This window comes from Sapajus apella, unplaced genomic scaffold (assembly GCF_009761245.1).
Source record: "Sapajus apella isolate SASKATOON/1434 unplaced genomic scaffold, GSC_monkey_1.0 scaffold149, whole genome shotgun sequence".
NCBI lineage: Eukaryota > Metazoa > Chordata > Mammalia > Primates > Cebidae > Sapajus > Sapajus apella.
The window spans coordinates 865,376-876,966 of record NW_022437089.1 but is presented as its reverse complement, the minus strand read 5'-3'; the positions used below and the strand labels follow the sequence as shown (position 1 = coordinate 876,966).

The 11,591-nt window shown below is 53.3% G+C and overlaps 1 protein-coding gene across 2 annotated transcripts in view; it reads right to left on the bottom strand.

Annotated features, from left to right (window-relative positions):
• The window catches only part of LOC116541237 (opsin, longwave 563 nm), an 18,767-nt gene extending 7,953 nt beyond the window's left edge, over positions 1-10,814 (bottom strand). The window contains exons 1-4 of one of the 2 annotated variants that reach the window (XM_032265263.1): positions 10,605-10,814; positions 4,586-4,882; positions 1,787-1,955; positions 217-382 (exon numbers count right to left, since the gene is read on the bottom strand). In XM_032265263.1, coding sequence (XP_032121154.1) covers positions 217-382; positions 1,787-1,955; positions 4,586-4,882; positions 10,605-10,716 — 744 coding nt within the window. In that variant the 5' untranslated portion in view covers positions 10,717-10,814. The remainder of the gene's footprint in view (positions 1-216; positions 383-1,786; positions 1,956-4,585; positions 4,883-10,604) is intronic. The other variant, XM_032265262.1, reaches the window with a different exon arrangement.
• Between the last annotated feature and the right edge of the window lie 777 nt (positions 10,815-11,591).

Below are 11,591 nucleotides of genomic sequence, written 5' to 3'. Positions count from 1 at the left end.
TACTCGGGAGGCTGAGGCAGGAGAATCGCTTGAACCCGGGAGGTGGAGGTTGCAGTGAGCCGAGATTGCGCCACTGCACTCCAGCCTGGGTGACAAGACTCTGTCTCAAAAAAAATTTTTTTATAGTAGTCTCAGTGGACTGATTTGGGGGCAGAGAAGCTTAGGGGCAGGAGGGCACCCCCTTCCCCTAAGGCCAGGAGGGACAGGGGCGCTTACCGCTCGGATGGCCAGCCACACTTGGAGGTAGCAGAGCACAATGATGCTGAGTGGGAGGATGCAGCATGTGATCATGAGGACGATCATGTAAGACTGCACCCCGGGGTACGAGCTGCCACTGAACACGTCTGGGCCGCAGGAAGTCTTCAGGCCATGGGGCCAGTACCTGGAGAGAAGGGCCGGCAGCCAGTCCTGATGCAGGGTGGGTTGACCCAGGACCCTCAGCCCAGGCCTGCCGATGACTCGGGTGGGGTTTTTTTTTAAATTGAGGTGAAATTCACGTTGCATGAGATTACCCAATTTGAAGTGATCAATTCTGTGGAATGGTCCATTCCCAATGCTGTGCAGTCACCACCTCTGCTTCCAGAACATTCTCATCACCCCAGAAGGAAACTGTTGGGTTTTTGGTAAATCCTTGTCCATTTTAGATGTCATGCCTCTCCTCTTTTTAAAATTGTGGTAAAATGCACATAACATAAAATGTGCCATTATAGGCCAGGCACAATGGCTCATGCCTATCCCAGCACATTGGAGGCTGAGGCGGGAGGACTGCTTGAGCCCAGGAGTTCAAGACTAGCCTGGACCACATAGTGAGACTCTGTCTCAACAACAACAAAAAAAATTAGCCGGGTGAAGTGGTGCACCTGCAGTCCCAGCTACTCAGGAGGCTGAGATGGGAGGATCACTTGTGCCAAGGAGGTCGAGGCTGCAGTGAGCCATAATTACACCACTGCACTCCAGCCTGGGTGACAGAGTGAGACCCTGTGCAACCATCTCCACTATCTGCTTCCAGAACATTTTCATCTCCCCAAGCACACCCCCTTTTTACAAAGGGAAGAGTGTGTGAGGTTCCGTCTTGCCCTGACCTTCTAAGAACACCTGTGAACAGGTGAGTCTTTTATCTGAGGTCAGCTAGACCATGACTGAGATAAACGGACCTGCTCACTGGGTGGCCTGGAGGATTAAATGGGATAACCCGAGGGAGAGCCTCCACCAGGTCAGCTTGCCACATGTTTGATGACGGGCAGCTGTGTGGGGCGTGGCGGGAGACAGAGACAGGCTTTCACCAGGTTCCCCAGAATGATGGAACATTCCCGAAGAAAGAACATTCCCTCTCCAAACACCGCGAGAACTTATTCATGCACTTGTCAATAAAACAGTGAAATGCTGTCCCATCCAGTCTTTTCCAATCAAACGTTTGAACCCCTTGCTTGGCCAGACCAGGACATGAGCTCTGCAGGCCCAGGTGGATCTATGACACAAGCAGCGTCCGAAAGGTGTGGGGTGGGGGGTGCGGCAGCATGTGCAGGAAAGAGACGTGGAATGCAAACATGCTGTGCGCTCACTGACAGCTGTGCTCATGGCCCGAGCTCACCGGCATTTCTCCGTGTGCTCCTGTGACCCGATTATGCTTGGGAGAAATATGTTTCCAGAGGTTTGGGGACCACAGAGCCAGATTCATACATTCATAGACATTGCATGCTGAGAGGGGCCCAGAGAAAGGAATGATTTGCCTCAAGGTCACAGAGTCTGACCCTGCCCACCCCGTCTTGCACCCGTGCCCCCTTACCTGCTCCAACCAAAGATGGGCGGGGCCGTCCACACAGCAGACCAGATCCAGGAGAAGGCAACTCCCACGATGGCCAGCTTGGCATCAAATCTCACGTTGCCAAAGGGCTTGCAGACAACCAGCCACCTCTCCCAGGAAATGATGGCCAGGGACCAGAGACCCGTGATCCCTAGGGGAGAGCAGACAGACGAGGGCTTTGAGCCGAAGCAGAGGTAGAACAGCCTCCGACATCACTGCTTCCTTCCTGGACCAGCTGATAGCTTTCAAAATCAGGAGGCCTTTGCCCACCTAGCTGCAAAACCTCATCCTCCAAAGAATGTTTTCAGGTCCAGGGCGAGTGGGCCTTGGGTCAGTTTGTTTCCCTAACTCCTGCTTTCTACTTCCTTCCGCATCTCATTCTGCCTCTTCTCCCACCTTGCTTCCCCACTGACCCCTGTTTTCCTCCTCTCCTCTCCGTTTCTTTCTTTCCTCAATTGCTCTCCCTCTGGAGCAGGAGCTTCAAGCTCCCGGTTTGGCCAGTGGGTTTCTTGCCAACCAGTCTTGGAATCTCGAAGCTGGGAACCAAACTCAGGGAGCTCTGTCCCCAACCTCCACACATCAGCGCCCACGAGGAAGCCAAACAGAGCCAGTAGCTGCGCCTGTTGGCCCAGAGGAGCCCTGTTAGCACCCCCTGCCCTCTTGGCCACGGCCCTTCCTCTAATGACGGAACTCTTGATGGCCACGTCCACAGCAGCATGGCCACACTGAGGAGCTATTGTCCTAGCCAAGAGCAAGGAATCAGGCTATGTCTAGTAACCTGCGCTCCTCCTTCCAGCACACCCCCACGTTCCTTTAGGCGAGTGTAAACGGCTCAGATTCTCCCCACTCCCTCTCTGCGGTAGGTGGAGACGGCTTCCCACTGTCCTGCCTAGACCCCAAAAGCCTGCACGCAGAATTCAGGGCTCCACCCACTGAGGTGGAAAAAGTGACATCTTTCTTTCCAACAACCTCGAACAGACACTGGACATTTCCTTCCAATATGAACACGGCAGTATTAGCAGCACCCGTGACTTGGTCAGCAAGAGAGGTCACAGATGTTTTCCTGTCAATTTACAGAGGTGGCAGACAGTTCGAATGTCACTTATTTCATCGCTACTTTGAAATAGCAATGGGTGTCAGGCTGGATCCTGTTATTTAAAACTTTAGTGCTGAGTGGTGTCACTAATACTTTTAATACATGCTTTTATTTTTATTTACTTTTTGAGACAGGTCTTACTTTGTTGCCCAGGCTGAGGGCAGTGGTGCCATCACAGCTCACTGCAGCCTCGACCTCCCGAGCTCAAGCGATCCTCCCACCTCAGCCTCCTGGGTAGCTGGGACTACTGGTGTGCCACCACTCCCAGCGAAGTTTTTATTTGTTGTAGAGACGAGGTCTCACTATGTTGCCAGGCTGGGCTCAAACTCCTGGAGGCAAGCAGTCCTCCCACTTCAGCCTCCCAAAGTGCTGGGATTACAGGCATGGAGCCTGACCAATAAATGCTTTTAATGAAAGACTATGTTACTGGTGAATATTTAATACTTTGATAACTGTTTTTCAATATAATTGGCTGCCTTTATAATCCTATGGGTCTCATTTTATGTGTTTGCAAAAATTCTTCTGAGATGGAGTCCACAGGCTTCCCAGATGGCCAGGAGCATCCGTGGACTGAAACTGGTGGGGAAGTGCTGGCTGCTTGGCGCCGGAGTGGCCCAAGAACAGACCATGGGCAGAGGCGAGGGTGAGCGGGAGACCCTGGCAGAAATGGAGACAGATGTGGGCGGAGATGCAGGGGGCACTCCGGAAGGCCCGTGGGACCACAGAGGCCATGCCCACTGCAGAGAGCACTTGGACCTGGGGATGGACCTTCCCTGCCTGACCTTCCCTTGGCTCCCCTTGTAGACTGTCTGGGGAGTGCCAGGACTTGGACAAACGCCCTCTCTGGTCTGGGCCATTGTGGTACAATTTGAGGCAGTTAATGGGGTGGGGGTGGAGAGGCTGCTAAGGGTGGTGGGGAGGCAAGGACAGAAGCTGCTTCTGTTGAGTGTGGGGTCTCCTCCTCCTGAGTTGAAGCCCCAGCTCCTGGGCGTGGCCTCTGAGGCCTCCGAGACCTGGGCCTGCCCACCGCGTGTCCGGCAGCAGCGGCCGCTTGGTGGTATTCTGCCCACCGAGCTGCCAGCTGCTCCCAGCTGCTCCTTCTCCACCTGCCCCAGGCCCCTTCCTGTCGAAGAGGACTGGTGATGGCACTGTCTGGTCACCGTCTGGGTATAGGGCCCCTCCTTAGCACAGAGCCTGGCACATGGGTACCTCTTGGCCACTGTCTGCTGACCTGGGCGTAATCGTGGCCACAGAGATATGAGTGATGGGGATGGGAGAGGATCTGGGAATCGTGTCTCCCCCAGGAAAAGCAGATGCGGGTGAGCTGGAAGGGTGGCATCCTTGATTGCACAGGAGCTCTGCCCAGGGTGCCCAGAGGCCCCGCTCCCATGCTGTTCTGGGACTGTCTGGTTCTGTGTCTGTCTCCTCCCACACCAGCCCCACAGCCCCAAACTGGCTGTCCCCGGGCAAAGCCTGACTCAAGAGTAGGAACTCAGGGTGTGCTGGACTCAAGGGAACTGAATTTCATGTGAGTGTTCAGATGGAAGCCTCCAAACCCTTCAGTATCTGGATGTGAGGGAGGCGGACCCACGGGAGAAGCTGGGCCCAGGTCATGCTGGGGTGGCCGGAGGGGTTCGCAGGGTGAGTGAACAGTTTCTGCTGAGCCTGGGCCCCGACTGGCTTACCGCACAGGGAGACTGTGTAGCCCTCCAGGACACACATTGGGTGGCCCAGCACGAAGTAGCCATGGACCTGGTTCACGACGCTGATAGTGCTGGCGATGACGGTTTCTGCCAGGTCAGCAATCGCCAGGTTCACCAGGATCCAGTTCAGAGGGTGGCGAAGCTTCTTGAACTTCATGGTGGCCGCCAGCACCAGCCCATTCGTGAAGACGGATGCGAAGACCACAAAGACCATCCAGACACTGGTGAGGTGGTACACCCATCTGGGAGCGATGTGGTAATTGGGGCCTTCAAAGGGGCCTGCGGGCAGGAGGCAGAGGAGAGAGAGGAGCTGGATGGCAGTACCACCTGTCTACACCGGTGCTGATCCCACCTCTCCCGGTTCCGTCAGGGCCTCCCCCTCCCCCTCCCGCCCTCCTGCCCACTGCCCTTGCCTTTGCAATCGGCTCTGTCCCTCCAGCTTTGCCCATCCTCAGACAGCCTGCCCTCCATCCTGTCCCTCAAGCCAGAGGCCATCGCCTGCCGGTCTCCGCACTAGCACCTTGAACTTAACAGAACTCCTCATCATGTCCCCCATCTGATTCCCCACTCCCGGCGTGCAGAGTCACCCTGCTGCCATGCTCCCCCTTCCCTTCGCCCCTGCCCCACCTCCTACCTCCCAGAGTCCTCTGCCTTTCCATAGACAAACACTTTCCTCATGGAAAGACCAGCTCAGATGCCTTTGCCTTCCAGAAGCCTTTCCAGATTCCCCAGCTACTGGCAACTCAACCCCCTTGAGGGGAGGACCACCACCCACCTCGGTCACCTTCTGTCACATGTAACCATTCATGATGATCTGAATGTGTGTGCCCCCCATGAATTCCTGTGTTGAAATCCCAGCCCCGAAGGTGATGGCATTAGGAGGTGGGGCATTCAGCAAGTGATTTAGGTCATGTGTGCAGAGTGAGTGGGGCCCTGTGAATGGGGTTAGTGCCCTCATAACAGAGGCCCTAGAAGCTGGGGTTACAGGCTGCTCAGGAGGCCACCGTGGGAGGATCACTTGAGCCTTTAGGAACAGTTCAAATTAGCTAGGCACGGTGGCTCGTGCCTGTAATCCCAGCACTTTGGAGGCTGGGGCAGGAGGGTCACTTGAGCCCAGTTCGAATCCAACCTGGGAAACATGGCAATGCCTCATGTGAAAAAAAAAAGTCCCTGGAGCGCTCTCTAGTTCTCTTTCTGCATGTGACAAGACAATGAGATGTTGGCAATCCGCAGCCAGGGAGAGGGCGCCCTGACTTCCAGCCTCCAATGCGCTGAGAAACAAACGTTGTTTAAAAGCCACCCAATCTATAGTAATTTTTAAAAATTCTTTTGTTTTGTTTTGTTCTGTTTTTTGAGACAGAGTCTTGCTCTGTCACCTAGGCTAGGGTGCAGTGGTGTGATCTCGGCTCACTGCAACGTCTGTCTCCTGGGTTCAAGCGATTCTCCTGCCTCAGCCTCCCAAGTAGTAGCTGGGATTTACAGGCACCTGCCACCATGCCCAGCTAATTTTTGCATTTTTGGCAGACGTGGGGTTTTACCCTGTTGACCAGGCTGGTCTCAAATTCCTGACTTCAAGAGATCCGCCCGCCTTGTCCTCCCAAAGGGCTGGAATCATAGCTGTGAGCCACTGTGCCTGGACTGGCCAGTACTGAGACACACTTACAAGTCTTGTCTTTCTCACCAGAGACCGTGACTCATTCATCTTCACTGAGTGTCCAGCACACAATAGATGCTCAGAAAATAAATGAATGAGGAAATTAATCAATGAATGTGTCATGAATGGAACTGTGTCCCCACCCAAATTCATATGTTGGAGTCCTAACCCCAATACCTCAGAATGTGACCATTTTTGGAGACAGGATCTTTACAGAGATGATCAAGCTTAAATGAGGTCATTAGGGTGGGCCCTAATCCAATATGACTGCTGTCCTGATTATGATTATGATTATGATGTATTTAGAGATACAGGCGGCCAGGCGCTGTGGCTCACGCTCTTAATCCCAGCACTTTGGGAGGCCGAGGCAAGTGAATCACTTGAGGTCAGGAGTTCAAAACTAGCCTGGCCATGGTGAAGCCCCGTCTCCACTAAAAATACAGAAATGTTAGCGGGGCATGGTGGTGTGCGCCTGTAGTCTCAGCTACTTGGGAGGCTAAGGCAGGAGAATCACTTGAACCCAGGAGGCAGAGGTTGCGGTAAGCTAAGATCATGCCACTGCACTCCAGCCTGAGTGATAGAATCAGACTCTGTCTAAAAAAAAAAAAAAAAAATAGAGATAAAGTCTGGCTCTGGCACCCAGGCTGGAGTACAGTGGCACAATCATAGCTCACTGCAACCTGGAACTCCTGTGCTCAAGCGATCCTCCTGCCTCAGCCTCTCGAGTAGCTGGGACTACAGGTGCACATTACCGCAACGGCTAATTTTTTATTTCTGTAGAGATGGGGTCTGGCTATGTTGCCTAGGCTGGTCTTGAACTCCTGACTTCAAGTAATCCTCCCACCTTGGCCTCCTGAGTAGCTGGGACTACAAATGAGTGACTTCTGTTTTGTATTCAGCAGGAGTTTGCTAGGGCTCTACACTTTTCATGTTGGGAGGACCTTTGTCATAACATTGTTTTTGGCAGATGACCTGAAGGGACTGCAAGCCACAGACCTGCTGCCATATAAGGCCTCATGGCATGCTTACGAAAGCATCCACGGAGAGTCCCAAGATCTATCAAGAGATTCTTTAGTTGTGTGTTAGAAAAGCCCAACTCAAACTAGCTTAAGAAAAACAGGGATTTCCTGCTATGGCCAGGAGAGACAGATAAATCTCACCCTGAGCACAGCTGGATCCCTCAAGGCCTCTGCTTCCCTCTGTGCATGGGCCCCACTTCTTCCTAACACAAGGAGCTTCCAGAAACCCACTGACAATGTCTGCAACCCCGATACCTGGCACTGGCTCTCCAGGAACCCCCAATATGAGCAGTAGGGACAGATCATTGACAATTGAAGACCTGCGTGATGTCAGTCTCCATGCAGAAGGGGGCAGAAGGGAGCGATGGGGCTGCTGACGGACCTAAGAACAGAGGACCCCAAACTGTCGGCAGCTCTTCCCTGGAAAGCACTTGGGGTGAACTGAGGAAGAGTAGCTGAGACTGGGGGGGTTTGGGACGTCTGGCCTGTAGGCAAGTGCAAGGGTGCAGAGCAATCTAGTCCTTTCAAAACAAGGCGCCAGTGCCCTTCCCTGGCAGCCCACGCCATCCAAATTGGGCAGTGCAGGGACGTCGGGGTAAAGGAGAAAACAGGGCCAGCAGCAGTGGGGGAGGGGACAGGAGCTGCCACCAGTGCAACTAGAGCTGGCCTCATGGCCTGTCCCTCCCTCCTGAAAGTTCTGGAACTAATTTCATAAAGCAGTGAGCAAGAGAATTAAAGTCAACTCCCAGGCAAAGTGATTCTAGGAAATACAGGGAGAGAGAGAAGGGGAGGATGGCGCAGAGAAGCCAGACTTCTAAAACACGCCTTCTTTTCTAGAGTTTAATTTGGAAGCTTTTAACTGTTTTATTACACAATTATAAGACAAAATTTAAGTGGCCAGGAACGGTGGTTTATGCCTGTAATCTCAGCACTTTTGGAAGCCGAGGTGGGCAGATCACCTGAGGTCAGCAGTTCGAGACCAGCCTGGCCAACATGGTGAAACCCTGTCTCTACTAAAAGTACAAAAATTAGCTGGGCGTAGTGGTGGGCACCTGTAGTCCTTGCTACTCAGGAGGCTGAGACACAAAAATCAATTGAACCCAGGAGGCCAAGGTTGCAGTGAGCTGAGATCGTGCCACTGTATTCCAACTGGGCAACAGAGCAAGACTGTCTCAAAAAAACAAAATAATGTAAAATAAAATTTAAATAAATTTTCAGTTTAAACGACAATCTCTGAAAATCAGCAAGAAAAGAAATGAAGCTAAATGCATATCCACTGAGTGGCATAATCACTTAGAGAGGGACTATTCTAAGGGACTTGAAACACACTGGTTTGACTACACGACCTAGTGGCCTATACCCTCAGGATAAGAAGACCTGTTAAGATGTTAAGATTTTGGTCACCAACAGGTGAAGACAGGGTAAGGTGTCCGAATGCCATCATTTTCCATCCCCAGTGGTTTAATTGCTCTGGGCATTGAGTTTCAGTAGCTGCCAACACCCCGGAAAAGAGACACTCTCCTTGCCAAAACACACCAACAAATCCAACCTGCCTCTGGTCAGACCCTCAGATCGATTACCAATTTACTGAAAAATCATAATGAACAAGGTCAGAGGAGCCCGATGAACCATGCCATGGAGGAGCCATCATCTCCTCCTAAAGTGTGGGAAGGTCCAGGGATGAATGACTTGTTTCTCCCACAAATAAACTGCAGGGAGATGGAGAGGGAATCTCTAGATTCAAAGAAAATCGGAAGGCACGTCAATCAATCTGAATGTGTGCACTTTATCTGAGCCCTGATTCAAGCAAACTGAAAATCTGTATGACATTTTTGAACACTAGGAGGATATTTGAAGCTATTCAGGAAATACTGTCACACTTGTCAGTGTGATGATGGCTTGTGGCTATGTTTCTCCTAGAGGAACATACTAAAGATTTACAGGGGAAAGGACGTGATGTCTCGGATTTGCTTCCAAGAATCAGGAAAAAAGGGTAGTGGAGGGGTTACAGACGAAATGAGGTGAAACCATGGGAGCTGAGTGATGTGTATAAGGGTTCATTACACTCTTCCCGGTACTTTAGCAGAAGCTTGACGTTTTGTGGGAAAAAAAAAAAAAAACTACTCCGACATTTGAAAAGAGTGCATTGAAGCATCACGCATTGATGTCTAGGAAGAGACTGTTGCGTTGTCACCAAGGAAATTCTGGACACAGTCATGTTGAGGTCAACTGCAAGACCCTCAGCCGGTGTGGTCGGAACACTCCGTCACAAATTGGCACTTGGTTCTGGCCACCCCATAGCAAGGGATTTATTGGCAGCCAAGGAGCTGGCGTGGTTTCTGGAAACCACAGCCTGCATGATGGTCTTTTTTTGTTTGTTTTCTTTTGAGACGGAGACTCGCTGTGTCACCAGGCTGGAGTGCAGTGGTGTGATCTTGGCTTGCTGCAACCTCCGCCTCCCCGATTCAAGCAATTCTCCTGCCTCAGCCTCCCAAGTAGCTGGGACTACAGGCGCCAGCCACCGCACCCAGCTAACTTTTGTATTTTAAGTAGAGACGGGATTTCACCATTTTGGCCGGGACGGTCTCGATCTCTTGACCTTGTGATCCGCCTGCCTCAGCCTCCCAAAGTGCTGGGATTACAGGCGTGAGCCACCGCGCCTGGCCTGCATGATGTTCTTGAAGGCACCAAAGGAATTTGGTTTGGAAGAGGGACCCAGGGAGAGGGGCTGGGATGGGGCGGTCACTGGCGTCCTAAGCTTCTTTGGAGGGCCTGCGAGCAAAGCTTTTGGATTGGGCTGCCCTGATGAGAGCCTTCAGCTTTCTGTTGGGCCTGAGCCCTCTCTCCCAGGACTGCTCTAAATGGGAAGACAGCCCTAGGCACCAGTCCAGCCTCTTCTCCCCAGAGGTGTGCAGCCAAAAGCATGGAGTTTGACAAAGTGAAACCTAGGTCTCTGCTGACCCTGAAGTTCTAGAAGTTTCTTGCCCTCTGCGGCTGTCTTTCCCTCCTTCCCGTCTCCCTTGGGTGTGTCAGTGTGTTGCCTCCTCTGGCTTCAGATGTAAAGACAGACCTGGCACTCAGGTACGGGCCACAGAGAAAGAGCACATAAACTCTTCCCCGGCCACGGATCCGCAAAGGGGCTGGGCAGCCTGTGTGGCTGGAGAATGCATATTCTATCCTGTGGTATCCTTCTAGATTCGGAGAGGACCCCCCATTCATGTCATCAGAAAAGCTAAGGGAGAAGGCCTTCTCTGCTGGTGGGGACATGAAGAGGAGAGATTCCCTTGGGCGGGGCAGGTGGGTGGCCTCCGTGGGCCTGCTGGCTCACCTCTGGTGGAGTTGCTGTTGGTGTAGGTGAAGATGCTGGACTGGGTGCTGTCCTCATAGTTGTCCTGCGGATGCCGGCCTGCGAGCCTCTGGAGGCTCCACTGCTGGGCCATGGCTATGGAAAGCCCTGTCCCCGACGGCAGCCAGCCCTGGCTGGTCACCTGAGGGTCACGGCACTTTATACCGGCCTGTGGGATCAGCCCGGGCCTCTTTACCTTAAAAGCTCCCAAACCCTACACCATCTGATCTCTTAATTGGGCCTGGGACTTACACCTCCTCCTCCCACCCCTTGCCTCCCTGCTCCTGAGGCGAGCCTGTGAGGGCGGCTCAGAGGGATTTGCTGGGAACCAAACTCACATGTCCCACCCACCCCCCCCAGGCAGGTGGAGGTGCCTGTGGGAGCCGCGGTGGCCCTCGCTGTGTTCACTGTTCACGTGTCCTCTGTTCTCTTCCACTGTCCAGTGCCCGCCTTTGGGGCAGGTCAACCCAAGGGTCAAGATTTGCAGACTGAGGGTGGGTGATGAATCTGCCCGGAACCCGAATCCTTTCTCTTGAAAACACAGGGAGACTTTTCAGGGCCAAGGCCTGACCATCTCCGCTGGCCCAAACAGGCGAGATCTGTGCCAGGGGGCTCCTTCCCCAGGGTGGGGGGTGGGCAGGCTGACTACGTGCGTGTATCCTGCTCTCGGCTTCCCTTCTTCCCCCTTTCCCCCATGAGCTGCAGCTCCTTCGGCTGCCAGGGTGCTCATGTAGCCCCCCAGCAGCCCAGGGCTGCACCTGCTCACGTCTCCCTTGCCCTGAGTTCACAGCCTTTCCTGGGGCTTCCCTCACCACAGTCTCCCATCCACAGAGTGTTCGGACAGGCCATCTCTGCTGTCCCTCTTGCCCCACGCTTGACCTGTTAGTGCCCAATTCTGTAGCCTTGCCTCAGTTTCCAACCAAGGGGCCCTGTCCCCTCCACGGCCCACCCTCCAGCCCCCCAGGAGCA